Source organism: Geotrypetes seraphini, chromosome 9 (assembly GCF_902459505.1).
Source record: "Geotrypetes seraphini chromosome 9, aGeoSer1.1, whole genome shotgun sequence".
Classification (NCBI taxonomy): Eukaryota; Metazoa; Chordata; class Amphibia; order Gymnophiona; family Dermophiidae; genus Geotrypetes; species Geotrypetes seraphini.
The window spans coordinates 99,831,060-99,857,853 of NC_047092.1; the positions used below are offsets into that span (position 1 = coordinate 99,831,060).

Sequence of the window (26,794 nt, forward strand, 5' to 3'; positions counted from 1 at the left end):
AACAAGATAAAGTAAGAATTATAACAACAAAAAAAAGGAAAAGATAACATCAAATATAAAATTACCCTAAATAAAAAATACAAGGAATAAGAGTTTTTGTTGGTTTATTGTTACAACTCTAATCTAAATAACTTTAGAATAAGATTCCAAATAAAGTTTTCCTCAAAGAATTTAGTCCTTTCAAATAATTTTATCCTCACAGAGTTCAGATGTAAATTTTTCTCACAGGGTTCCGTAGTTTTTTACATAGCCGTTGGGTACCAGCGCTTCTTCTTTCCTCTATGGAGATTCAGCTCTAATCAATAGCGTATCTACTTCCTAACTAAAAAAAAAATCAAAGGAAGCAAAACCCTATTACCCTGAAAATTATATTTGTTTCTTTACTTTTTGACTATCTACCCATAGAAAAGAATGGATAATTGAAATTCCAGGGGAGTCACGTGATGCGTCTCACTTGAGCAGACGTGTGTCTCTGAGCTCTCTGACTCACGGCCTTCAAACGCCTGCATAACTACCGATAAAGCACTGTTTAGACCGCTTCTGCCTTACCCGGAGTCTTCCGCAAGAGGGGGAGCGAGTCTGGGGCCTCCGGATAGCTCGCCTCAGCCCGGCATGCCGGTAAGATTGGCAAAAACGCCGAAGCACAAGTCTGCCTTTTCCGTGCCCAAAATGGCAGCGTCGCCAACTCCTGCTTCTGCCCAGGAAATTTCACGTATGGTTACCGCAGCCCTGGAAGATAGACTCCACAATCGGCTATGGATTGTATTAATGAGCGCTTTGAAGCGCAGGCTGGCCGTATCACAGCGGTGGAGCAGAGGGTATCTGATGGTGAGGATGCGGCGCTGCAGGATCACGCGAGTGTGATTGCTCTGCAGGCTCAGGTGGCAGCACTGACGGGCCGGCTGGATGACCAGGAGAACCGTCAGCGTAGGAATAATTTAAGAGTTGTGGGGCTGATCAAGACCTTTACCATTTTTTTCAGGTTTGGCTCCCCATGCAGCTTGGCTTGGAGATCCCGGAAGCTGGTTTTATCTGCGAGCGAGCACACCGCATGGGCCAACGCATGGGGGATAACAACCGCTCCCGAGCAGCGATTGCTAGATATATCAATTGGAAAGAAAAGGAGCTCATCATGCAAGCCTTTCGGAAATCTGGACGGCTGGAATACGAAGGGAAAAAACTGTTACTGTTCAATGACTACTCATTACACGTGGCTTCCCTTTGTAAGGAAATGGCGCCGCTTTGCTCCACGCTTCATCGCCGGGGAGTGCGGTTTGTGCTTGTGTATCCGGCGTCTCTGCGCATTTGGCGAGATGGGAAGCCACAGACCCTCACTGACAGAGCGGCTGCACAACATTTTATGGACTCTCTGCCTGCGATAGCGGATGGTGGTGCCCCAGCGGCTGATCCGGCTGTTTAATTCTACCTGATACCAATCATGAGGCTTTCTTGGAGAACTTTGCCTGTTTACGTCAGTTCTTGGTTGTCTTGGGCCGTTGGGGACAGCCTCGCTTCGCCTGGCTTCTGTCACCCCACATGGGGGGTGCGTAGCCTTGGTTGGATGGTTCCGGGCTTGGTATTCTGGATTGTGCCACTGATCTGTTCCTGGGTCTATGGGTTGGACTATCTGCTCCTGGATTCAGTGCCTTTCGCTCCCGTCTTTTCCACTTATTTCCTCATTGGAATTTAGTTGGGTTGGATTGCTGGTGAGAGACTCTTGGATCTCAGAGATGGCTGATCTATCTACCGCACGTGCAGCAGCTGTCTATGTGGGAGACTGTGGGTCTATGAGAGCTCGGATTTGGCCTTTAGGTTGCTCCTGTTTTTGGGGGTGCAGTTTTTTGTTCTTAGTTCTGTTATGAGTGGGGGGGTTTGGGGGGTCTTCGGAGATGGTCTTCTCTGGGGGAGGGGGTGGGGCTGGTTGGGACTGTGGGGGGTGATGCATGCTATGTGTGAATGGTGGTATGTGTGGTGGGTGTGCATGGGGTGTGGGGGGAGGGTTGGAGGTGTTGTGGTGCAACAGCCTTGGGAGGGATTTGTCCTGCTCAGGAGCTCCTGGGAATCTTCTGGGGTGCTGTTGTCCCCAATACTCTGGATGGGAGGCCTAGCTGGGGGGCTTTCCATCTACTCTATTGGTTGTTCCCTGCTATTGTGTCTGGTAGCCTTTTTCTTCCATGACTAAGCTGACTATAGCCACTTTCAATGTGGATGGGATCCACTCTCCTGTCAAGCGGAAAAAGGTTTTGTCATTGTTCCGGAAAAGGGGAACAGATATTGTTTTTGTGCAAGAGACCCATCTATCCCCGGTTGAACATCTTAAGCTTCGCAGGGAGTGGGTGGGTGAGGTCTGTTATTCATCCTTTGGTACCCGGAAAAGAGGGGTTGCAATACTTATTCATAAACAACTGCCTTTCCACCTTCATAAAGTCCTCCAGGACCCAGAGGGACGCTATGTTATAGTGTTGGGGGAGTTATGGGGACACCAATGGTTATTCTGCAATCTGTATGCTCCTAATGTGTATAACCACAAAATTTTTTCAGCTCTGCTTGCCAAGATAGCCATGTATCCTAATTACCAACCAGTGGTGGGAGGGGATTTTAATATTACTGTAGATCCTGCTTTGGACTGTAGTCCGGCAAAGGAGGGGACGAGGGACCATGGAGCCAAGGGGGTAAATTTTTTGCTTAGCAAGTTGCAGCTGTTGGACACTTGGAGGACTTTGCATCCATCTGAACGCACTTATACTTTTTACTCCCATCCCCATAATGTCTATACTCGGTTAGACTACCTGCTGATCTCCCCCTCTCTGCTCCACAGAGTGTCTGGGATTGATATTGAGGAGGCTCCTTTCTCAGACCATTCCCCGGTTGTCATGGACCTTCAGTTTACGCCGGAGCCAGGTGAAAAGCACTGAAAATTTCCGTGTTCCCTTTATAGAGATCTAGATTTTCATAAATATCTTCGGGAGCAGTGGTTGGAGTATAGTACTGTATTTTCACGTAGATAACGCGCACCCGGGTATAGCGCGCGGGAAACCAAAATATATGTTAAAAAAATTTTGTACACCGCGCACACCCGTATACCGCGCATGCTGCCCCGACTCTCCCGTCGCCGCCCGACTCTCCTTTCGCCCGCCCCGACTCTCCTCTGGCCACCCCGACTCTCCTCTCCCCCTTGAAGTCCTGTCCCCACCCTGAAAGCCTGATGCCCCTCCCCGACGTCCGATTCACCCCCCCGCAGGACTGCTCGCACCCCCACCCCGAAGGACCGCTCGCACGCACTCCCACCCGCACCCCCACCCCGAAGGACCGCTCGCACGCACTCCCACCCGCACCCCCACCCTGAAGGACCGCTCGCATCCCCACAGCCTCCCAACCCCCCCCATCATGTAGACGCTCCTACCGGTGTCCTGCTGCTTCCTCTTGGCGGTCCCGGCCCTTCTGTGAGCCCTGCGCTGCTTCCTCTTCCGGCGGTCCCGCCCTTTCTCTGACGTCAGAGAAAGGGTGGGACCGCCGGAAGAGGAAGCAGCGCAGGCACAGGGCTCACAGAAGGGCCGGGACCGCCAAGAGGAAGCAGCAGGACACCGGTAGGAGCGTCTACATGATGGGGGGGGTCGGGAGGCTGTGGGGGTGCGAGCGGTCCTTCAGGGTGGGGGTGCAGGTGGGAGTGCGTGCGAGCGGTCCTTCGGGGTGGGGGTGCGAGCGGTCCTGCGGGGGGGTGAATCGGACGTCGGGGGGGGGGGAACTATGTAAAAAAAATTTGTATAGCGCGCAAGGTTATGCACGGTTTGTAAAATCATGTATAACGCGCGCGTTATATGCGTGAAAATACGGTAGTTATAATAATACTGATGACATCCACCTGGTGACGTTTTGGGAGGCCTCTAAGGTGATTTTGCGTGGGTTTATTATTGCCTATCTTTCTCCCAAGCGGAAAAAATTGGATGCTGATTTATTGGCTTTATCAGGGGAGCTTCGACAATTGAGGGAGCGTCATAGTATTTCCCTTTCTGAGACTGATAGACTTCGTCTGCTGACTGTACATCATCAGATTGATGCCATTTTAACGCAGAGGGCTTCTCGGGATATTTATTTTCAACGGTATAAACTGTATTCCTGGGGGGGTAAGACAGGGCGTCTGTGGCTAATCTGGTCCGTCCCCCACATACGCGCCAGGTTATTTTGTCTATTCAGGACAGGGCTGGTAATCGTTTCACCCAGGCGCAGCAGATTCAACAGTTTGTTCACTTTTATGAATCCTTATATGCTAATCGACTGTTCTTGGAATCTGATAGGGATGCTTTCTTCCAGGGGCTCACGCTTCCTAAATTGACAGTTGCTCAGGTGGAGCAATTGAATGTGCCTATCACTCCTGGGGAGGTGCAGCTTGGTATTAAAAAGCTCAAGTTAACTAAAGCACCTGGCCCTGATGAGTTTGGCTTTGAGTATTACAAGATATTGTCGGATCAAATCTCTCCTGCATTGGCGGCAGCGTTCAATGTGCTCTCCGAAGAGCGGGATTTAGGGACCCCTAATATGGCCCATGTTGTGCTTTTGCCTAAGCCTGGCAAGGACCCGGCTCGGGTGGGATCTTATCGACCTATTTTCCTCCTTAATCAAGACGCTAAACTTTTTGCCGCGATTTTGGCACATCGTTTGAATGCCTTTTTGCCGTTGTTGATCCATGAGGACCAGGCAGGATTTGTGCCGGGCCGATATGCATCGATGAATCTCGTCCGAGCTTTGATGGCCCTTCATTCCAAGCGTGGACTAGAGGGAGACTCGGCCATTGTAGGCTTGGACATGGAGAAGGCATTTGACAGTATCTCCTGGCAATATCTTTTCTGGGTTTTACGTCAGTTTGGCATTGAGGGTTCTATTCATCATTGGATTAGTAGCTTATATATACGGCTGCAGGCCAGACTTTTAGTCAATGGTCAGTTTACTGCACCGTTTGCTTTGGGAAGGGGGACGCGACAGGGCTGCCCGTTGTTCCCGCTACTTTTTGTGTTAGCTATCGAACCACTGGCTGCTAAGATTCGCAGCGACCCGACTTTTCAGGGTATTCGCCTTGGGGACAAGGAAAGTCGCATTAATCTTTTTGCCGATGATATGCTCCTTTAACTTGATCAATCCCGCCGGGATTTGGGGCGGGTCCTCGCTTTGGTTCGCTCCTTTGGAGATCTTTCTGGTCTGCGTGTTAATTGCGATAAATCTGAACTTCTCCCATTACGGTCCACTAAGGTGGAGCCCTGGCATGCAAGCCTAGAGATTCCACCGGTGAAGGGGCTGATGCGTTACCTTGGTGTGTATTTAAGCCCGGACCTCAAACTTCTGTACCAATATAATGTGACCCATCATTTAGAGGCAATCCAGCGTTTGTGTGATAAATGGAGAGATCTTCTGCTGGGTGTTTGGGGTCGTGTGGCTTTGACTAAGATGGTACTTCTCCCCCCAAGATTCTGTATCCCTTGCAGGCAGTACCTCTTTGGGTTATTGATAAGGTGGTGCGTCTATTTCGGTCGATCATCTCCTCCTTCATCTGGTGCCATAAGCGAGCCAGGATTAGTTATACCACTTTGGCTTTGGATAAATATAGGGGTGGTTTGAACCTTCCTGATCTTCGGTATTATAACATCACGGCTCTGTTTCGTTTTATCCATGAAGGATGGTCGGATTGTTATAAATTCTCTTCCCAGGGTTGGGTAGAATCTTGGTGTGCCCTTCACTCGGTCCTGTCCCTTCTTCACGCTCCACTGTCTGTTATACTGGGGGGAGGGGCTACGTTTGCGTATCTTCTTCCCCTGCGGCGTCCCCAAAGCCGACTCCGCCACCACCGCCACGGTGGTGGCGGAGTCGACAGGGTAAAACTCCGGTAGCTTCTCTTTTGTTACAATTGTATGGAAATGTTGACTTCCCCCCGGGAGTGGGCCACTCCTGGTTTCGGCAGTGGGAGCAGAGAGGGGGTAGAACTCTTCAGGACTTCCTCACAGTGGGGGAGGGTCAATTTCCTACTTTTGCTCAACTGCAAGCTCACTGGCACCTGCCCCAGACTCACTTTTGGGCTTACCTTCAAGTCCAGCATTACTATTTGTCCCTTGGTCGTAAATGGGGGGATGCTTAGCTCTGTGGTTTTATCAAGTTTATTATTATGCAATTTGATTAATCGCCTATTGGTCCCTTGGATGTTCAGTTTTTTCAGGTATCTCCTGCTTTTAACAAATTAGCTACTTGGTATCGGATTCTGAAGAATGCAACGGACATGGGATCTATTGATCGATTGGCTTCCTGGTGGCAATCAGAGCTTGGCATTACCCTGGATCGTAGGTCATTTCTTGATCTTTTTGCCACAGTGCACGCCTTGGGGGGTTCCACAGATTTGCAGGAAATGCAATTTAAAATTCTGCATCGGGCTTATATTTCTAGGGCTCAGGGGGCTCGCATGGGCCTCTGGGAGGGAGCAGTTTGTACCAAATGTAATCGTTTTTTGGATACCCTCACGCACCATTTTTTGGAATGTCCTTCTTCTGCCTAATGGCTGAGAGTTCTTCCATTTTTGGAACGCATTCTTCAGCGAGCTGTGCCCTGGTCTTATGGTTTCCTGCTTTTGGGAGATCAACGAGATTTGATTGAGGGAGGGCTTACGCTTCCCCAGCGCAGGGTCCTTTACATGGCTGTCTTGGTGGTCAACAAGTTCCTGTTGCAGCATTGGGTGGATGACACAGTGGCCTCTTTCCAGCACTGGCTTGCTCGTTTTGCTGAGGTGGGGGCGGTATGAGCTACAACACGTCTCTAGGTTTGGGAATCTGGCCCTCTGCTGCTATCACGCTTTATGGAAGCGGGCGTTGACTGTCTGTTCCAGCTCGGAGCCGGAGGACTCGGGCCCCCTTCCTTGATTCTTCTTTTTGGTGGGGCTGTTGCTTGCTTTCTCTTTTGTTATCTCACCGGGTGGTTGCACTTGTGAGTGTGGGGGGGTGTGCATTTGGGTGGGTGGTTGTTTGGGGGTATGACTGTGGAGTGTTTGCTGTCTGATTGTTGTGGTTTGAGGCCGAGTGCTTGGGGTTTGTGTGTGTTTGATTGGGGGGTTTTGTACTTCAAAAATGTCAATTGTGTTGGGCATCCAGCCATTGGGTTCCTGTTTTGTGACTCATTTGCTGTCATGGGTTTCTAGTGTGTTTTCTATGTCAGCTCTGATTGTTCTGCTTGTTCTGATCCTGGTTGTATGTTCCCTTTGCAATTGCTAATAAAGATAATTTAAAAAAAAAAAAAGATAATTGAAATTCCCTAAATTTTATTCCACCCATGATGTATCTTAAACTATTCTCAAGCAACCCCAAACCAACCTGTCTTCCAGACTGATCACTACCCAACTGCTCTCTCTCTCTCTCTGGCAGTTTTAGAATCCTGACCAGCACTGCTCACTTCTACATGAGATCATCAGACCGGATGTAGACATCAGCATTCCAGAATTCCTACTGTCAGTCAAGCAAATACAGCATTAATTTTGCTGGCTAAAAACAAAAACTTTTCACTTTAAAATATTAGAGAAAAAAACTTCTATCAGGTCTTCTGCCATGGGTAAACTATAACATATTTCAAATTTTCAGTTGACCACAGTGCAATTTATAAGTAAATCAAAGAATCACAAAATAAACATGCCAACATTTTTCAAATTGGCTTACAGCTCCTATATCACAATAATAAGAATTTTTAGAACTTTTTTTTTTAACTCAAAAATTCTGTCAGAATCTAACTAATACAAAACCTCTTAAATGTATCATTCCAAAAATTTTTTAAAAACTAATCACAACCATCAGTGGTTTATAATCTCATATAATTTCATTCTAAAACATAGTTATCAATTAAGTACTGAGGCCTCTTGCCTCTATTCGTTCTAAATTCATATCTGCTATTACATTCAGTATCATTCTCCGAAACAGTTATGGAAGATACAGGAGATTCTACATATTTTAACTCCGTACGAATTAAATACCACGGAGTTGGAGCATAGACCTTTTTATCATTCTTAATTCTATCAGTTTTTTTATCACTTCTTCTTTAGAAGGACATTTAAAATTATCGAGGTCAATCTCCCAAGGTACAGGTTTTATTAAATTTCTATGTACAATCTTTTCTTCTCCCTCCAAATTTTTAATCTTAAATAAATTATTTTGTTTACCAAACTTATTAATGATTTGGTATGGGATATCTTCCCATAATTTCTGTAATTTGTTTCATTCTCTATAATCTTTCTTACGAATCAAAACAAATTGACCAACACGTAGATCTTCCCCAAATGCATGTTTATCATATTTTGTTTTTATCTTTAATCCTGCATGATATGATGCTTCATCTGCTATTCTCCGAGCCTCCTGTAATTTTCTTTGATGAAACTGAAACCATTCATCAAGATTTTTGATACTTTCATTTGACTGATCTATATTAAATATTTCCTCGTGTGGGAGTAATCTTTCTTTTCCCAATTACAAAAATGCTGGGGTGTATCCAGTGGCAGTGTGAATCTGATTAACTTCAGAAAGGTATTCGGACCAGTTATTCTTTTTATGATCACCCAATGTTTTCAATATTTGATGCATCGTTCTATTAAATCGTTCACAACGACTATTACCTTGAGGGTGATATGGCGAGGTACGAGATTTTTGTATTCCATACCAATGACAAATCTCCTTAATTAATTCAGACTCGAATGCCCTTCCCTGATCTGTATGAATTCTTTGGGGACATCCATACATCCCAATCCAATGTTTAATCAACATTCTAGCAGCTGTCCTCACAGATTGATTTTTTGTGGGAACAGCTATAGTAAAACGAGTGAATAAGTCAGAAATGATGAGGACACTTTGAAAACCCTTTTTGTCTTTCTCTAATAAAGTAAAGTCCAGAGCAACAATTTCCAAAGGCTCTGTTACTTGGAAATTTTGTAATTTCACTTTTTCTCTTGGACAAGTTTCCTTCGTATAAGTACACATTTTGCATTTTCTGAACCACTCGTTTACATCATTCCACAAATTTATCCAGAAATATTTTTTCCTAATGTTTTTTACAGTAATTTCAGTGGCAAAATGTCCTCCACAGTTATGATATAATTTTATTATTTCAATTTTATATTTTTCTGGTACAACCAGTTGATAAACAGGATGTCCATCCCTTGGGTCAAAAATTTTCTGATATAAGATATCTCTGATTATCAGTTTTTTCCATTGACCCCAAAGTTTTTTTACTTGCCAGTGTTATTGGGATAATGTAACTACCTGTTCACATTTCATAAATTCTATTATTTGCCAGAGTTATATCTTCTCTTTGACATTGTTGTAACTCTAAATTTGTTGTTACATTGCACACCCTGCTTGTATACACAACTGCAGACTCTTGTCCTATTCTGCCACTGGTATTTACACTCCGTACTAGGAAAGTTAAAAAATCTTTACCATCATTCAGTTCTTCTTTTTCCTCATTATCTGACAATCTTGAAAGAATATCTGCATTTCTGTTTAATCTGCCAGGTTTATATTGGATTACAAAGTCCAGTTCTGCCAACTGGGCTAACCAGCGCTGTTCAATCGCATGTAATTTAGCTGTATGAAGATATTTCAAAGGATTATGGTCAGTTATAACTGTAAATTTTTTGTACAGAAGATATTCCCTAAATTTCTCTGTGGCAGCCCATTTCAAAGCAAGGAGTTCTAATTTAAAGGTACTATAATTTTTATCATTACGTTCTGTTTTTCTTAGATCTCTACTTGCATAAGCAATCACATGTTCTGACCCATCTTGTATTTGACTTAATATGGCCCCTAACCCACTGTTACTAGCATAAGTTGTCAGAATGAATGGTAAGTTAAATTTAGAGAAAGCCAACACTGGTGTGGACATTAATTTCTCCTTAATTAATTCAAATGCGTGTTGATACTCAATTGTCCAAATGAATGGTCTCTCTTTTTCATTCTTCTTAGGGGATCCAGTTAACTTGTGTAGTGGAGCCGCAATGTGTGCAAAGTTTTCCACAAATCTTCTATAAAAATTGGCAAAACCCAAAAAACTTCAAACCTCCTTCTTGGTGGTAGGAGCCTTCCACTCACTCAGAGCTTGAGTTTTTTCCTGATCAGTGGCAATTCCTTTTTCAGAGACTATATATCCCAAAAACCTAACCTCCTTGCAGAACAATTTACACTTGGAAGGCTTCAATTTTAAACCTGCTTCATGCAAGCACTTGGATAAATACTTTTTCCAGTCTTTCTAGATGTTGTTCAAAAGTACTAGAATAAACTAGGATATCATCTAAGTATAACAATAGCAGGTCATAGATGTAATCATTCAATACTGTCTCCATGAGCCTCTGAAAACTTGCGGGGGCATTACAAAGTCCGAATGGCATACGTGTCCACTCGAATAAACCAAACAGTGTGGTCACTGCTGTTTTCTCCATATCCTTGAGAGCCATGCCCATTTGGAAATATCCAGATGTTAAATCTAGAGTCAAAAACCAACACGCAGATCCCAATGCATCTAACGCTTCATCTATTCTAGGAAGTGGATATGCATCTTTCACCGTCATTGTATTTAATTTCCTGTAGTCCACATAGAATCTTAAAGTTCCATCTTTTTTCCTTAACACAATAGCAGGTGATGCCCAGGGACTACTACTCTTCTTCAAAATACCTTTATTGACTAGTTCTAAGACATGTTGTTTGAACTAAGTATAAAGATGAGGTGAAACACGTCGATATGGCAATTTAAATGGAACAGCTGTATCTGTATTTATTGGATGTTGTACTAAATCCATATAGCCAATATCATTATTATTCACAGAGAATACATGTTTATGCTTTTTCAAAACTTGTTTTAATTTCTCTACTTGTGATTTTGTAAGCAGCTCCCAATCTACATTTATTGCAGGAATTTCCTCATCACTGATTCTCTTAACCAACTCTATCTCCATGGCATCAGGGCAAAAAATTTCAGCTGGTTTTACCACTTCCTTATCACTCATATTCAGCATGTTTGCAACCTATCCTTGAAAACTGGTGAGGTACCAGAGGACTGGAAATTGGCGAATGTCACACCTATCTTCAAGAAGGGATCGAGGGGTGACCCCGGGAACTACAGGCCGGTGAGCCTGACAGCACAGATTCTGTAAGGGAAGGTCGTGCCTAACGAACCTTCTGTACTTCTTTGAGGGAATAAGCAGTCGGGTGGACAATGGGGAACCCATAGACATCATTTACCTCGATTTCAAAAGGCTTTCGACAAGGTGCCACATGAAAGGCTGCTTAGGAAGCTGTGGAACCACGGGGTGGGAGGGGATATGCACAGATGGATCAAGCACTGGTTGTCGGGTAGACTGCAAAGGGTCAGAGTGAAGGGCCAATATTCTGACTGGCGGGGAGTCACAAGCGGTGTGCCACAGGGATTGGTGCTGGGGCCGTTACTCTTCAACATATTTATCAATGACCTGGAAAAGGAGGCAAAGTGTGAGGTTATAAAATTTGCAGACGATACCAAACTGTGCGGCAGAGTTAGGTCCAGGGAGGAGTGTGAGGACCTGCAAAGGGACCTGGACAAGCTGGAAGACTGGGCAAACAAATGGCAAATGCGATTTAACGTGGAAAAATGCAAGGTCATGCATATAGGGAAAAAGAACCCGTTGTTCAACTACAAATTGGGGGGGGCATTGTTGGGAGACAGCAGACTTGAGAGAGACTTGGGTGTGCTGGTGGATGCATCACTGAAGCCATCTGCACAGTGCGCAGCAGCCTCGAAAAAAGCCAACAGGATGCTGGGCATCATAAAGAGGGGCATAACAACCAGGACACGGGAAGTCATCATGCCATTGTATCGAGCGATGGTGCGTCCACACCTGGAATACTGCGTTCAGTATTGGTCGCCGCACCTCAAGAAGGACATGGCGGTACTTGAGAGAGTCCAAAGGAGAGCAACGAAACTGGTAAAAGGGCTAGAACACTGCCCATACGCCGAGAGGTTGGATAGGCTGGGGCTCTTCTCTCTGGAAAAAAGGAGGCTCAGGGGAGATATGATAGAGACCTTCAAGATCATGAGGGGCATAGAGAGGGTGGATAGGGACAGATTCTTCAGACTGAAGGGGACAACAAGTATGAGGGGGCATTCGGAGAAACTGAAGGGAGATAGGTTCAAAACAAATGCAGGGAAGTTTTTTTTTCACTCAAAGGGTCGTGGACACTTGGAATGCGCTACCGGAGGAAGTGATCAGGCAGAGTACGGTACAGGGATTCAAACAGGGATTGGACGGATTCCTGAGGGATAAAGGGATCGTGGGATACTGAGGGAGGAGCTGGGATGTAACACAAGTATAGAAAGCTAACCAGGTAATAAGTATAGAAACCAACAGGTCGTGCATGTGCAAGACCGGAGGGTTAGGACTTCGATGGGAAGATAGGACTTCAATGAGAAACCAAGGTGGCAAGGGAGCCCCTTCTGGTGATTCAGACAGGTCGTGACTAAACTAAACTAAACTAAACTAAGCCTTAAGTTTATATACCGCATCATCTCCACGGAAGCGGAGCTCGACACGGTTTACAAAGCTTAAAAATACAAGAAGAGGGGAGAGAGAGTTTACAAGGGCATATGAAAAGGGGGAAGTAGGAAGGAGATGTTATATATTAGAGAAAAGCCAGGTTTTCAGTTGTTTCCGGAACAGCTGGAGGGAGCCCAGGTTTCGCAGCGGGATAGTGAGATCGTTCCAAAGGCCCGTGATTTTGGAGAGGAGGGATCTTCCCAGTTTGCCTGCGTGGGGGATGCCACGTAGAGAGGGGAAGGATAGTTTATGTCTGTGGGCGGATCTGGTGGTAGCAGGCGTTTGGGCGAGGAAGGATAGAGGGATTAGTGGCGGAAGGATGCCATGAATTATCTTGAAAGCTAGACAGGAGCATTTGAAGTGAATTCTGGAAAGTACAGGGAGCCAGTGAAGCTTGGTAAGTAAGGGGGAGACATGATCAAATTTGCGTTTAGCAAAAATCAATTTGGCCGCAGTATTCTGGATGAGCTGGAGTCTGTGAAGACTTTTTTTTGTTAGGCACAGGTAAATGGCATTACAGTAATCGAGTTTGGATAAGATGATGGATTGTACCAGGACGGTAAAGTGTTTTTGGTGGAAATAGGATCTAACTTTCCTAAGCATGTGGAGGCTGAAAAAACATGATTTTGCCAAGGAGTTCAGGTGATCGTTTAGGGAGAGGGAAGAATCGATAATGATGCCAAGGACCTTGCTTGAGAACTCAAGGCGAAGAGCGGGACCTGTGGGTAGAGTGAAGAGGGTGGGCAGGTGTGCTAACTTTGGGCCGAGCCAGAGTAGTTTTGTCTTTGATTCATTTAATTTCATCTGAACAGAGAGGGACCAGGCATGAAGTCTCATTATGCATGAGGTGATGTTCTCTTGGAGGTTTGTAAGGTTCTGGTCTGTTTCGAGGAGGATAAGGATATCGTCTGCATATGTGTAAATTGTTTCAAGGGGGGATAGTTTGAGAAGCTTCAGGGAGGTCATATACATGTTGAAGAGGATAGGGGATAGGGGAGAGCCCTGTGGGACCCCGCAGGATGGTGTCCACGAGGTGGATTTGGAGCCGTTTGCGTTGACAGTGTAGGAGCGTGCGCGAAGGAAGTTTGAGAACCACTTTAGGACAAAGGAGTCTATTCCTATCGCGGTGACCTGTTTGGGCCGCCGCGGGAGCGGACTGCCGGGCAGGATGGACCTATGGTCTGACCCGGCGGAGGCACTGCTTATGTTCTTATGTTCTTATGTTTAACTTTATCTGGTAAATTTACCTCTTGGGTCGCTATTACTAACAAATCACATGTTTCCATTTTTTTTACAGAGTTGCATATTCCTACTACAATTTTTTCAGACATAACAGGCAGAATTTGATAAGTTGGACCCACAGCTTTCACAAATCCCAATCTGAATTCAGGATCAAAATTTTCATATTTATTAGTTTCCTTAATTACTGCCATAATTTTGTTAATTTGTGCTTGAGTACCAGTTGCTTTATTGCTACAGGCAGTTAAAATCTTTGATAATCCCTTACTGTCTCTCCCACCTTTTGTCTTCTTTCGAAGAACTCCTTGACTCTTACCCCTGGATGCGCTTTGTCTCCATAAACCTGCTGCAGTGTATTAAATAACATTTCCAACGTGTAGCCAATTTTTGGAAGGGAGAATCTAACAGTATCCTTTGCCTGCCCCTTTATATGGCACTTCACCAATTCCAATTGATCTTCTGGTGCTGTATGAGAAATACGTAACATTGACTTGGTATTCTCAATCCATTCTTCTACCTTCAGGTCATCCGGATGGGAAGGAAAACCGTAAAAATCTTGTAGATTCCTTTCAATTAATGGTATTGCTGCATGAACTACTTGTGAAATTATTGCCTGTTGCATCTGTGGTTGAAATTGAGCATGTTGTTGTTGTACAAATTGTTGCTGCGCCATTTCTTCCATCCTTCTTTGCAATTCTGCAATTTGTTTCTGCATTTCTTCCATCTTCTTTTGGAACAATGAGTTTTAATTTGAAAGCAAAAAAGGAAAAAACTAGAGAGCACACTACTAACACCAAGTATTATTGAAATCTCCAACTTCTTAAATTTTTCTAAAATGAGTGTTCATATAGCCATATTTTTAAAATCAACATACACTTTTCAAATTCAGGATAAATAATCTCTCAAATCCCCATGCCAGGTTCTTATTCAGGATTTTGGACTCAGACTTTTCCAAGATTCCAAAATTCTGCCGACTATGCCAAAAATGTAACCCCTCCCTCTTTAAACTCCCAATTCTCACTCTCTTAACCTTTAGTCTTAGGTTACCTAACAAGATAAATAAGAATCATAACAAAAAAAAGGAAAAGATAACATCAAATATAAAATTACCCTAAATAAAAAATACAAGGAATAAGAGTTTTTGTTGGTTTATTGTTACAACTCTAATCTAAATAACTTTAGAATAAGATTCCAAATAAAGTTTTCCTCAAAGAATTTAGTCCTTTCAAATAATTTTATCCTCACAGAGTTCAGATGTAAATTTTTCTCACAGGGTTCTGTAGTTTTATTTACACAGCCGTTGGGTACCCGCGCTTCTTCTTTCCACTATGGAGATTCAGCTCTAATCAATATCGTACCTACTTCCTAACTAAAAAAAAAATCAAAGGAAGCAAAACCCTATCACCCTGAAAATTATATTTGTTTCTTTACTTTTTAACTAACTACCCATAGAAAAGAATGGATAATTGAAATTCCCTAAATTTTTTCCACCCACGATGTATCTTAAACTATTCTCAAGCAACCCCAAACCAACCTGTCTTCCAGACTGATCACTACCCAACTGCTCTCTCTCTCTGGCACTTTTAGAATCCTGACCAGCACTGCTCACTTCTACATGAGATCATCAGACCGGATGCAGACATCAGCATTCCAGAATTCCTACTGTCAGTCAAGCAAATACAGCATTAATTTTGCTGGCTAACAACAAAAACTTTTCACTTTAAAATATTAAAGAAAAAAACTTCTATCAGGTCTTCTGCCATGGGTAAACTATAACATATTTCAAATTTATTTTGTAACCCATGGTTACAAAAGGGACGGCCCGGGCTTTGCCGGGGCTGGCGGCTGGGTCTTAGATTGACGTTGCTGCTGCTGCAGTGGCCATTTCGAAGGAGGCCTAGAGAAAGCAGGAGTGGATTTCCTGTGGATACCTCCGGAGAGGAATTTTATATTGTCGAGCCGGAGGGGCCTTAGGTTTAAGTTTCACCAGAGACGCAAAGGACCGCTCGTGGTCCGAGAGGCGCTTTGTGGCTGCCTCGATGGAATCATTGAAGAGCTCATGACCCATACATGGGAGATTGGCAAGTCGATCCTATAGATTCGGATCCATATCCACAATCCGGAGCCAAGCGAGGCAACACATGGCAATCGCAAAAGCTGTAACTCTCGAGGACAATTCAAAGGCGTCGTAAGAGGCCTGAAACATATACAGGTGGAGTTGGGAGAGGTTCTCCTCGAGGAGACGAAACTCCCAACGCCGAGGCTCTGGTAAGACCTCCCGGAATGAGCGGAGGGCATTTATTCAGAACCGGAGGTAGGACGTGAAGATAAAACTGTAGTTAAGGACACGGTTCGCCATCATCGAATTCTGATAGAGGTGGCAACCAAATTTGTCCATCGTACGGCCCTCCCTGCCTGGGGGGACGGCAGCGTAAACCTTCGAGGGGTTAGACTTCTTCAAGAAAGACTCAACCACCAAAGATTGGTGGGAAAGCTGAGCACTCTCAAACCCTTTTACCGGAATAGTTCGGTAATGGGACTCCAATTTGGAGGGAATAGCCGTGACCGCATAGGGTGTCTCCAGGTTCCGGAGAAACGTCTGCCGGAGAACCTGATGCAAAGAGAGGCAAAGCGCCTCACGAGGCGGATTGTCAACTCCCATTTTCGCCAGGTATTCCTGGGTAAAGCGGGAGTTGGTCTGAAGATCCATGTTCAGAGCTCTGCCCATGTCAGAGATGAAAAGAGAAAAGGAGGAGGTCCGAGAAGAAGATTCATCCTCCCGGGAAGACTCCGACCGAGATCGGGGAGCAGCCGAGAAAGAGGGAGAAACTTCCCTGGAATAGTAAGCTGGAGCCTCAGAGTCCCGTGAATGGGAGACTGAAGAGGTTCGACTAAGGCGTATAGGGGGCGTCAAAAAACGGTCCCGTGCCAGATGGTACCGGGAAGACCTGCTGGGGAAGCCTCCGAGGAAATCGCTGGGGAAGCCTCGGAGAAAACGGGGTATAGGAAAAATCCCCAACTGGCTTCGAAGCAGGCCCTGTAGAAGCCGGCAATCGCCTCGATGGGGAACATACACTAGAGTCCAATTCGAGGACAAGCCTGTGTCTGGATGGCCTCGAGGTCGAAGACCTGCCCTGACAGGGCAGGGAAGACCGGGGTCTTTTAGAAGAGGCGAGCCTCGCCGCAGTAGCGGGGGAAAAACTGGCCCTCGGCCTGGACCCCCGAAAAGTCACCGGTGACTCAGGGTAGGAAGACTCGCTCGAGGGAATCCGACGAGTCATACGGGTGAGGCCTTGAGAGACGAGGGGACGCTCAGGCTGGTCAGACTGCGACTAGGTCGAGACCAAGGTCAACGGCATCGAAGTCGGGACCAGTTGGCTTACCACCGAGGAAAACTGTGTGGTAATAATAGCCTTAAGCATGTCCTCGAACATAGGTACCGAGACCAAAGGTAGGTGGGTAGGAGGTGCAGCAGTGCGCTCCTTCGGGGGCAACCTCGAGGATGAGTATTCCCTACGTGAGGAGGCACGCTTAGATTGATGTGTCAAAGACTCAGACGAGGCGGTGCTGACATGAGACTCTAAGGTAGGCTTCTTCGCCAGCACACCTGAGGAGGGAAGAGGAGACTTACCCGAGGCTGGAGCAGCAGGAGAGGCCGAGGCCGGAGCCTTCGAGTCCGACGGGGACTTCGAGGCCAAGGACTTCGAGGACGAGCTCGAGGCCTGTCCCACAGGATCCATGGGGCCAAAGAGTTGGAGAATCTTGGCCACCTTGCGACGAAGAGCCCACGGTTGTAAAGTCGTACAACGGGGACACGACAGCACGGTGCTCTGAACCCAGGCACTCCACACACCAACAATGAGGATCGGTGATGGAGATAACCCGGTTGCACTTAGTACAATTTTAAAAACCAGAACGAGGCCGGGACATAAGAAAAAGGACGGCCGTGGCCCCGTGAAGCCAGACGGCCAGAGGAAGACCGGGAACCCAGTCAAAAATAAGCAAAAAAAAAAAAAAAATGAAAAGAAAGACGCGAGCACAGCGACTCAACAGAAACAAACCAAACAAGCCGCAGTGCAAGAGGGACAATAAGATTGCGCGAAACAAGGAAGCAGTGCTTCTGGCTCCGCGGAAAACAGAGAACTGAGGACACGCTGAGGAGACGCATGACCTAGACAGGGCAGGAGGGGCACGCGCGCATGCGCGGCCCAATCGCAAGCCTGAAGGTCTTCGAGCAAGTCTGCTTGCGAAAACATCCACTAGGGGGCTCCGTTGGTGACGTCACCCACATGTAGAGAATATGCTGCCTGCTTGTCCTGGGATAATGAAGGAAACTTGGGCCCAATGGAATATGTGTGCATAATATTTAAACAGAGTCAGGAAAAAGAAAATATATATTTTATACAACCTTTAAACTGATATGTGAAAAGGTATCAATTAGCAGTTTGACCTATCTGACTTTTAGCTGATCTCTTGAACTGTCATCATGGAAGTTATCTACTTTATAATCATCCTATTCTTTCTGGTCTGGTTACTGATAGCTTTTTTTTTGTTTAACTTACATAGTAATGTATTAGGTTTTAGAAAGAATGACGCTTTAGCACTCGAGCAGCATTCCAATGTTGAGAGATACAAAAAGGACACTTTTAGTAAAGTTGGAGTTTACAACACATTATATTATGATTTCATAAATATATATATCTTATTAGGTTGTAAAAATAGAAGTAAACACTTAGGGTCAGATTCTGTGAAGGATGTCTAAAGGTTGGCATCATTTAGATGTCCAAGAGTACAATGCTGAGCGTGATTCTATAGAGAATTGTGCTCAGCGGCACTGAGAAAATCTAAGAACGTCTATATTGTTAGACATACTATGCAGAACCGCATTTTAATGTCTATAACATTATAGTGTTAGTGTTAAGACATCATTAGAACGGCGATTTTGTGTTTTTTTTACATTAAAATTGTATGCAGTAAAATGCTAGTACCACTATTTTATTTATCTCTTAATTATTTATATACCACTTACCTGTATATCATATGTGGTATTTAAATTTGGTTCCTTTATCATATTTCTCTTCTGTTCCCAGGGTCACAAGGAGCAGAGGGGGATTTGACCCAACATCATCAGGGTGCTAAGGCTGTAGCTCTAACCACTGCGCCACCCACTCAGCCATTAAACCACATGTCAATTCCAAAGCCAAGCTTATATTCTTTTGATTCACAAGTAGTTATTTCTCTAGGATAAATATCAAACATGTACCTTCAACATTTGTCCGGTTCCTCTGCTGTTATCTAAAAAAACCTCTTTTGGCCTCTGTGTTCCTCGATCAAAACACATAAAAAAATATATCTATATATATATTGCATACTAAATCTTCTATTTTTTGGTATAAAGAGGACTTCATGAAAAAAAGGTCTATTTATGAGCTTGAGTTGGGCCCTAGATAGGCTTGAGTTAGGTGAATGCAACTTAGGCATCAGTTAGGCGTGCTGAAGGCATCCGCAAATAGGTGAACAGAGTTTGTCAAGATTGTGCATCATTCATGTCTACTTGCTCTGAACTTGTTGAAGATTTCCTGCTTACAGGTGTGATAGTTGTTACCGATATGAAAACTGAAATTGTGAATGAATCAAAATTAAGTGAATAAATTCAAAAGCAGTACCTATGGAAACTAAGCCTTGAGACTTTGTAATCAAAAGATTAAGCTCACAGATTGGCATCCCTTGTCTAAATTATCGCTGAAAAATAGCTGGAAAGCGATGACCACAAATGCTCGCAGTCTAAGCAACAAAGTTCATGATCTGCAAGCCCTGATGTTAGAGGCAGATCTAGATATTGTCGCTATCACAGAGACATGGTTCAGTGAATCACATGGATGGGATGCAAACATACCGGGATATAATCTTTTTAGGAAGGACAGAGATGGTCAAAAAAGTGGAGGAGTAGCTCTCTATGTAAAGATCAATATCTAAGCGACCGAAATGCAAGGGACCTGGGGAGAGGAAGAAGTGATATGGATTGCTCTGAAAAGAGAAGATAGAACTTCTATCTATGTGGGTATAGTCTACAGACCTCCGACTCAATCGCAGCAAATTGATAAGGATCTGATTGTGGATATCCAAAAGTTTGGAAGGAAAGAGGAGGTTCTGCTGTTGGGAGATTTTAACCTGACGGATGCGGACTGGAATGTTCCATCTGCAAAATCGGAAAGAAGTAGGGAGATTGTGGATGCCTTTCAAGAGGCTCTGCTCAGACAAATGATGACGGAACCCACAAGGGAAAAAGCGATATTGGATATGGTCCTCACAAATGGAGAGAGTATCTCTAATGTTCGAGTGGGTGCTCACCTGGGAAGTAGCGATCATCAAACAGTTTGGTTTGATATAACGGCTAAAGTGGAGTGCGGCCGCACGATACTTAAAGTCCTAGATTTCAAACGTACGGACTTTAATGCAATGGGAGAGTACCTGAAGAAAGATACCAAGATTTGTAACAGAGTAGACACCGAAGAGGGAGTGGAAAATATGAAAAAGGATCTGCAAAAGTTAGAGGAATGGTCTAATGCCTGGCAACTAAAATTAAATGCAAAGAAATGCAGAGTAATGCATTTGGGGATTAATAATAGGAAGGAACATACAAGAGGTTTATTTACAGCATGCCGGACTCTAGTGCAGTGAACAGCCTGCTTACTAGAGTGTTAGAATCAGGAAATGCATGGACTTTTATGCCCTTTTCACTAAACATATGCAAACTAATGCATGCAAAAACTACAACTTCTCATTTGTTACTTCTATAACTTTTCTACAATTATGATAGGTTCAGGGCTACAACTTATAGTCCTATAGGAAACTAGCTCATTTCTCTGCTTATCTAAATCTTACAGTTCTAAATGTTACATGTACAGGAGGGTAGGGTACATCATGGCTCAAACTCTTATCTATTTAGCTTATAATGTGGTAAGGTAAGGACATACATTTTAGGCAGATGAGATCAGTAGATTATACACTGTTTTCAGCTATTTCTCTAGGATAAATATCAAACATGTACCTTCAATATTTGTATTTTCTTCACACCTCTAACTTTGTGTGTCCAAGTAACCTTTCATTTTGAGAATTAATATGAATAATTAATAAAAAAATAATATTTTGGAACCTTTTACGTCATGTGCCATTTGTCATATTCATTTTACCCATCCATGAGCAAACCTGGCTGCTCAATGGGGAAGGCATGGACAAGGGGGTGGGAATGGAAAGGAGAAAGGGAGAGATCTGGATGAGAGCATTTGGTAGGTGGGGGAATCGGAGGCGGGGGCAGGGAAATTAAGAATTGGAGGCCCCCTCCTTAATTTCTGCCCTGAGCCCCAGCATGTCTGCATGTCTAACACCTGCACTAACTTGTATTTAAACACTTATTTATGAGGAGCCACAGCCACAAAAACATCAGACAATTTAACAAATAAAATGTAACCTGCTAAGTATAGAAACATTCCTTTGGGAAACACAAAAATAGCACGTGCCACTTAGGGCTCTCATTAATTCTTCATACTGTTTACATTTATCATTCTTTTCTTTAAGTACCATAACATAACATCAGAAATAGCTGCCGTGTTCATTACATAATCTATTCCACTACAACGGTCTCATCCTGACATTTTTATATGCCGTATGTGTTATTCTGGTTCTCAAAATTAATTGTTACCACTTCCTATACCTAATAGTACGTATTGTTTCTTACTTGTGCCCTAAAATCCCGCTTCCATTTCTACACACCAGTCCCTGCATTCTCCGAGTCCAACAAACCCAAGCCATTCTCCACTTTTTCCTCCAATTGTTTACAATGTTACATATTTCCGCACGTCTGCCCTGTCCCAGCCCCGCTTCCGGCGCTGAGCTTTTTCGTCACGAGCTCAAAACAGATTGGCTAGAACAATGAAATACTTAATGCACGTGTTTTCTGACGTCTAAAGTGTCTAGCAGTGTTAGTTCAATGTATGGGATAGGAAGCGAAGAGATTACTTCCAGTAAAATACAAGTTATTTAATGATATGAAAGCTGGCAATTATCTTGGAATTGGAAAAATTTAATAGCATGTCTTTAAACCAGATTTTTAAAAAAAACTGTAGTCTTTGTGTATAATCAAGTCAAAATACAAGAGCTTCATGCTAGGGGTGTGAAGTAGGCAAGTTTAGTATAGCCAACATTAGAACATAAACATAGCCATATTGGGTCTGTTTAGCCCAGTGGTTCCCAAACCTGTCCTGGGGGAACCCCCAGCCAATCAGGTTTTCAAGATATCCCTAATGAATATGCATACTGCAAATCTCTCTCATGCATATTCATTAGGGATATCTTGAAAACCTGACTGGCTGGGGGTCCCCCAGGACAGGTTTGGGAACCACTGGTTTTAGCCAGTATCCTGTTTCCAAAGTGGACAATCCAGGTCACAAATACCTGAAAGAAGCCCAAATAGCAACATTCCATGCTACTTATCTCAGGACAAGCAGTGGCTTTTCCTATATCTGTCTACCAGACTATGGATTTTTCCTCCAGGAACTCGTCCAACCCTTTTTTTAAATCCAGCTACGCTAATGGCTATAAATATGTCCTCTGGCAATGAGTTCCAGGTCTAAACTATTCTTTGAGTGAAAAAAAAAATTTCCTCCTATTGGTTTTAAAGGTATTTTCATTTTTTATAGAGTTAAACATTGATTTACTTTTACCCATTCTACACCATTCAGGATTTTATAGACCTCAATCATATCCCCCCTCAGCCATCTCTTTTCCAAGCTGAAAGCCCTAACCTCTTTAATCTTTCCTTGTAGGAGAGGAGTTCAATCCCCTTTGTCATTGTGGTCACTTCTTTTAACCTATTTCAATTCCACTATAACTTTTTTGAGATACGGCTATCAGAATTTAACCAGTATTCAAGGTGAGGTAGCGCTATGGAGCGATACAGAAGCATTACAATATTCTTGGTCTTATTTACCATTCCTTTCCTCATAATTTCTAGTATCCTGTTTGCTTTTTGGCTGCTACCACACATTTGAAAAAACTGTCTATAGAGAGTGATCAATTATGTATATAAAATGCTCAGAGACATGAAACTCTGAAGGGAAGGCTAATAAACCCCCCGCTATAAGAGTTCACCTTCCAGTCATTCCAACTTCATAAATCAATGATTACGAATTGTGCTCCACCGACTACACCCTTTCATTGAAGAACAAGCTGCTCTATCCCCTGCCCAATCCGGCTTCCGAAAAGGCCACAGCACAGAGTCAGTACTCCTTGATATCATTGATGACAGCTGGTCAATACTCGACAAAGGCATTGATGCCCTACTAGTCCTACTTGACCTCAGCGCTGCCTTTGACACAGTCGACCACCATCTCCTCACATCCAGACTCTATGACCTTGGAATCAAGGACACAGCCCTCCAATGGGTCACCTCCTTCCTCTATCAAAGGACCCAGACTGTCCTACTAGGGACACACAAATCTAACCCGAAGCCTATCAAATATGGTGTTCCTCAAGGCGCCCTTCTATCCCCCCTCCTATTCAACCTCTACATCAGACCTGTCATTGATATAGCGCAGAAATATAGCATTAAAATACACTCTTATGCAGATGACATCCAGCTGCTCCTCCCACTAGGCGAGAACCGGTCGTCCCAAATTGCTAACCTCCAACACTGCCTCTCTGACATGAAAACTTGGATGTCAAACAACAAACTTCAACTGAATGCCTCTAAAACCGAACTCTTATGGATCAGGAAAAAAAGCACCAAATACACACGTCCTACACTAGCATGGGACTCCACTCTACTAACGGCAATAGATCAGGTACGCAGCCTATGAGTAACCTTAGACGGACACCTATCCCTATCTGCCCACATATCCCAAGTAGTCTCCACCTGCTTCTACTACCTTCGCCAACTGAGAAGGATCAAACCCTACATCTCCACACCTGACCTCGCCCAACTCCTCTACGCATATGTCCTCTCCAGAATGGATTACTGTAACTCCCTATTTAATGGACTAACCAAAAATAATCTCAAACGCCTCCAACGGGTCCAAAATGCAGCTATCCGCCTCCTACACATCCTCAACTACCAGGATCCCATCTCCCCAGCACTCTGCGCTGAACACTGGCTCCCAATTAGCCAGCTCTGTGCTTTCAAGGCCCTGGCAATAGCACATAAGAGAATTTACACCACCACCCCCTCCTACATAAAATCCAAGCTTCCCATCTACACCCCCACTCGCACCCTCCGCTCAAAATCGGAGATACGCCTATGCATTCCCCCCGGAAGGTCCCTCCTCTCAGAAACTGCCCGCAAACGATCCTACAGCCACTTCATTCCACATCTCTGGAACCAACTCCCCCCTCAACTCAGACAACAGAACTCATTATTGAAATTCCGTAAAATGGTAAAGACCCTCCTCTTCAACTAAAGGTCATCCTCAGTCTACACCCCCTTAAGCTCCTCCTCTCTCTTCTCTCTCCTGTCTATCTTCTCCCTAAATTTCAGTATAGTCCTCTCATAGTCTGTACTCTGATAAATTGTATCTAAACTCAAATAACTTGTATTTAAACTAAACTACTTATACTTAAACTCTACTCTTAATTTGCTGTATACTCCCTGTATTTAAACTACTGCACAGTCTTGTATGTCCAAACATTTAAATCTATTGTATATCTTATGGCCCTGATTCTGTATAGGACGCCCGGGAGAGGCGTCCTATTCAGAATCGGCCTACACTAAACCCCGATTCTGTAACCGGCGTCCATGTTACAGACGCTGGTTAGAGAATCGGGTTAGATTAGACACGGCCCGCTACACTTATCGCAGCAAGGGATCTCTCTGCCGTTATAAGTATAGCGGGCCCCGGCCCCCTGACCGATCGCTGGCAGGAAGGTGCCCAAACCCTCCTGCCAGAAGATGCCCCCCCCCCCGACACTACCAACCGCCCCCCCCCCCGACATTACCGATCTCCCTCCCACCCCGACACTACCGATCGCTGGCAGGAGGGTGCCCAATCCCCCCTGCCCGAAGACGCACCCTCCCCCCCCCGGCGCTAACAACCCCCAAACCTCCACCCCACCAAACTAACCTTTTTTTAAGGCCAGACGGTTCTTGCCCGTCCAGCCAGCAGGCCTGCCTCGTCGAAATGAGGCGGGTCCGCCCCTTCCCGGCCCATCCCGCCGAAGCCTAAGACCTGATTGGCCCAGGCTCTAGAAGCCTGGACCAATCAGGCCTTAGGCATAGCAGGTCCGCCCATCCCCACTTAATCTAAGGCCTGATTAGCCAATCAGACCTTAGACTTAGTGGGGATGGGCGGACCCGCTATGCCTAAGGCCTGATTGGTCCAGGCTTCTAGAGCCTGGGCCAATCAGGCCTTAGGCTTCGGAGGGATGGGTCGGGAAGGGGCGGGCCTGCCTCATTTCGACGAGGCAGGCCTGCCGGCTGGACGGGCAAGAACCGTCTGGCCTTAAAAAAAGGTTAGTTTGGTGGGGTGGAGGTTTGGGGGTTGTTAGCGCCGGGGGGGTGGGGGTGCGTCTTTGGGCAGGAGGGATTGGCCACCCTCCTGCCAGCGATCGATATTGTCGGGGGGGGGCATCTTCTGGCAGGAGGGTTTGGGCACCCTCCTGCCAGCGATCGGACAGGCCGCGGCCCGCTATACTTATAGCGGCAGAGAGATCCCTTGCCGCAATAAGTATAGCGGCTGCGTCTACTTACAATGTAGACCAGCATTTTTCTGGCCTACATTTTAGCGTTTCTCCTCTACTAGGGAGATGCGTAGGGTCACCTAGGTTCACCTAAGGCCTGCCTAAGGCCCTTAGGCGAGCTTAGGCATCTTGCGGGTCTCCCTAGGCTCCCGGAAGCGCCTTCAGGCCTGCCTGGGGAGCATTTTTTAAAAAAATGTGCATCCCGATTGGCTGATTAGACAGCTGTAGGACGCCTACAGTTGCCTAAAATCGGGACGCACTTTGGAGAATCAGGCCCTATATGTCTAATTACACTCCATTGTGTATGTTCACTTGTAGACCGTTCTGAGCTACTGGGAGGACGGGATAAAAATCTAAATAAATAAAATAAAATAATAAATAAGTAAGACACGATGAACAGTTTGTATAAATTTAAAAATTATTTTAATCCTTCAAAGTTATTGAGAGTGATATAGTCTCTTCATGTATCAAAAAACAGCCATCACTACATTAATTAGATGTATTAATGTTCACTTATCTTTTAAACTTAGTTTGAGGGGTCCCAACGTGGCCCGTTTCTATCTCTGCTTCAGGAGACCCGATTGTAGGTTTTCAAAAGAGGCTTAGTGTTGTAAGTTGTAAAAAATGCCTCAAACTTCGTGATGTACGGTCACATCGCTGCTGGATCTCAATGTTAGTTCTGAAAGTTCCTTTCTGACTTCATTTTTTTATACTTATCACCCCTTATCTTTCTAAAAGGTCACCACACATTGGGCAGAAAATTTTAATGTATTGTCTACAATGTCTTTCTCTCTTTGGCTCATCTCTACTGGTGGAAGATAGTTGCCAACTATGCTTCATCATTGGATAGTGCCAGAGGCCAGCATAACTGCCTGGTGTGTTTTTGTCTGACAGGGAAGATTCTCAAAACTTAACATGCCTTTAACACGGTCGCTAAACCTGCTCCAGCCAGGGCAGCATTTTACTTGCCAATTATCAGAACGGCTCACTGTGGTCTTTTCCGAGCTTCCTAGCTGTCAGCGACTCTGAGCTTAAAGATGTAAATGTGATGAAATTAAGTTTGGAGGGTAGAATGTCGACTATGCATGCTAGGATCGGAGCATCAATGATCTGTGGCTGGCTTACAACTATGGAATGCCTTGCCTAATATCCTGTGGTTTTGTATGGGGAGGATTAATTTTAAGAAAATGCTGAAAACTCAATTGTTTGCTAATGCCTTCTTATGCTAAGATGTATTTCAGTTGATAATCG

The 26,794-nt window shown here is 44.7% G+C and overlaps 1 protein-coding gene across 4 annotated transcripts in view; it reads right to left on the reverse strand.

Moving 5' to 3' along the window:
- PARL (presenilin associated rhomboid like) overlaps positions 1-21,702 on the reverse strand; it is a 592,851-nt gene extending 571,149 nt beyond the window's left edge. For 2 of the 4 annotated variants that reach the window (XM_033957698.1, XM_033957696.1), the window contains exon 1: positions 21,552-21,701. In XM_033957698.1, coding sequence (XP_033813589.1) covers positions 21,552-21,625 — 74 coding nt within the window. In that variant the 5' untranslated portion in view covers positions 21,626-21,701. Of the gene's footprint in view, positions 1-21,551 lie in introns of all 4 variants that reach the window. The other 2 variants (XM_033957699.1, XM_033957697.1) reach the window with 2 other exon arrangements.
- Between the last annotated feature and the right edge of the window lie 5,092 nt (positions 21,703-26,794).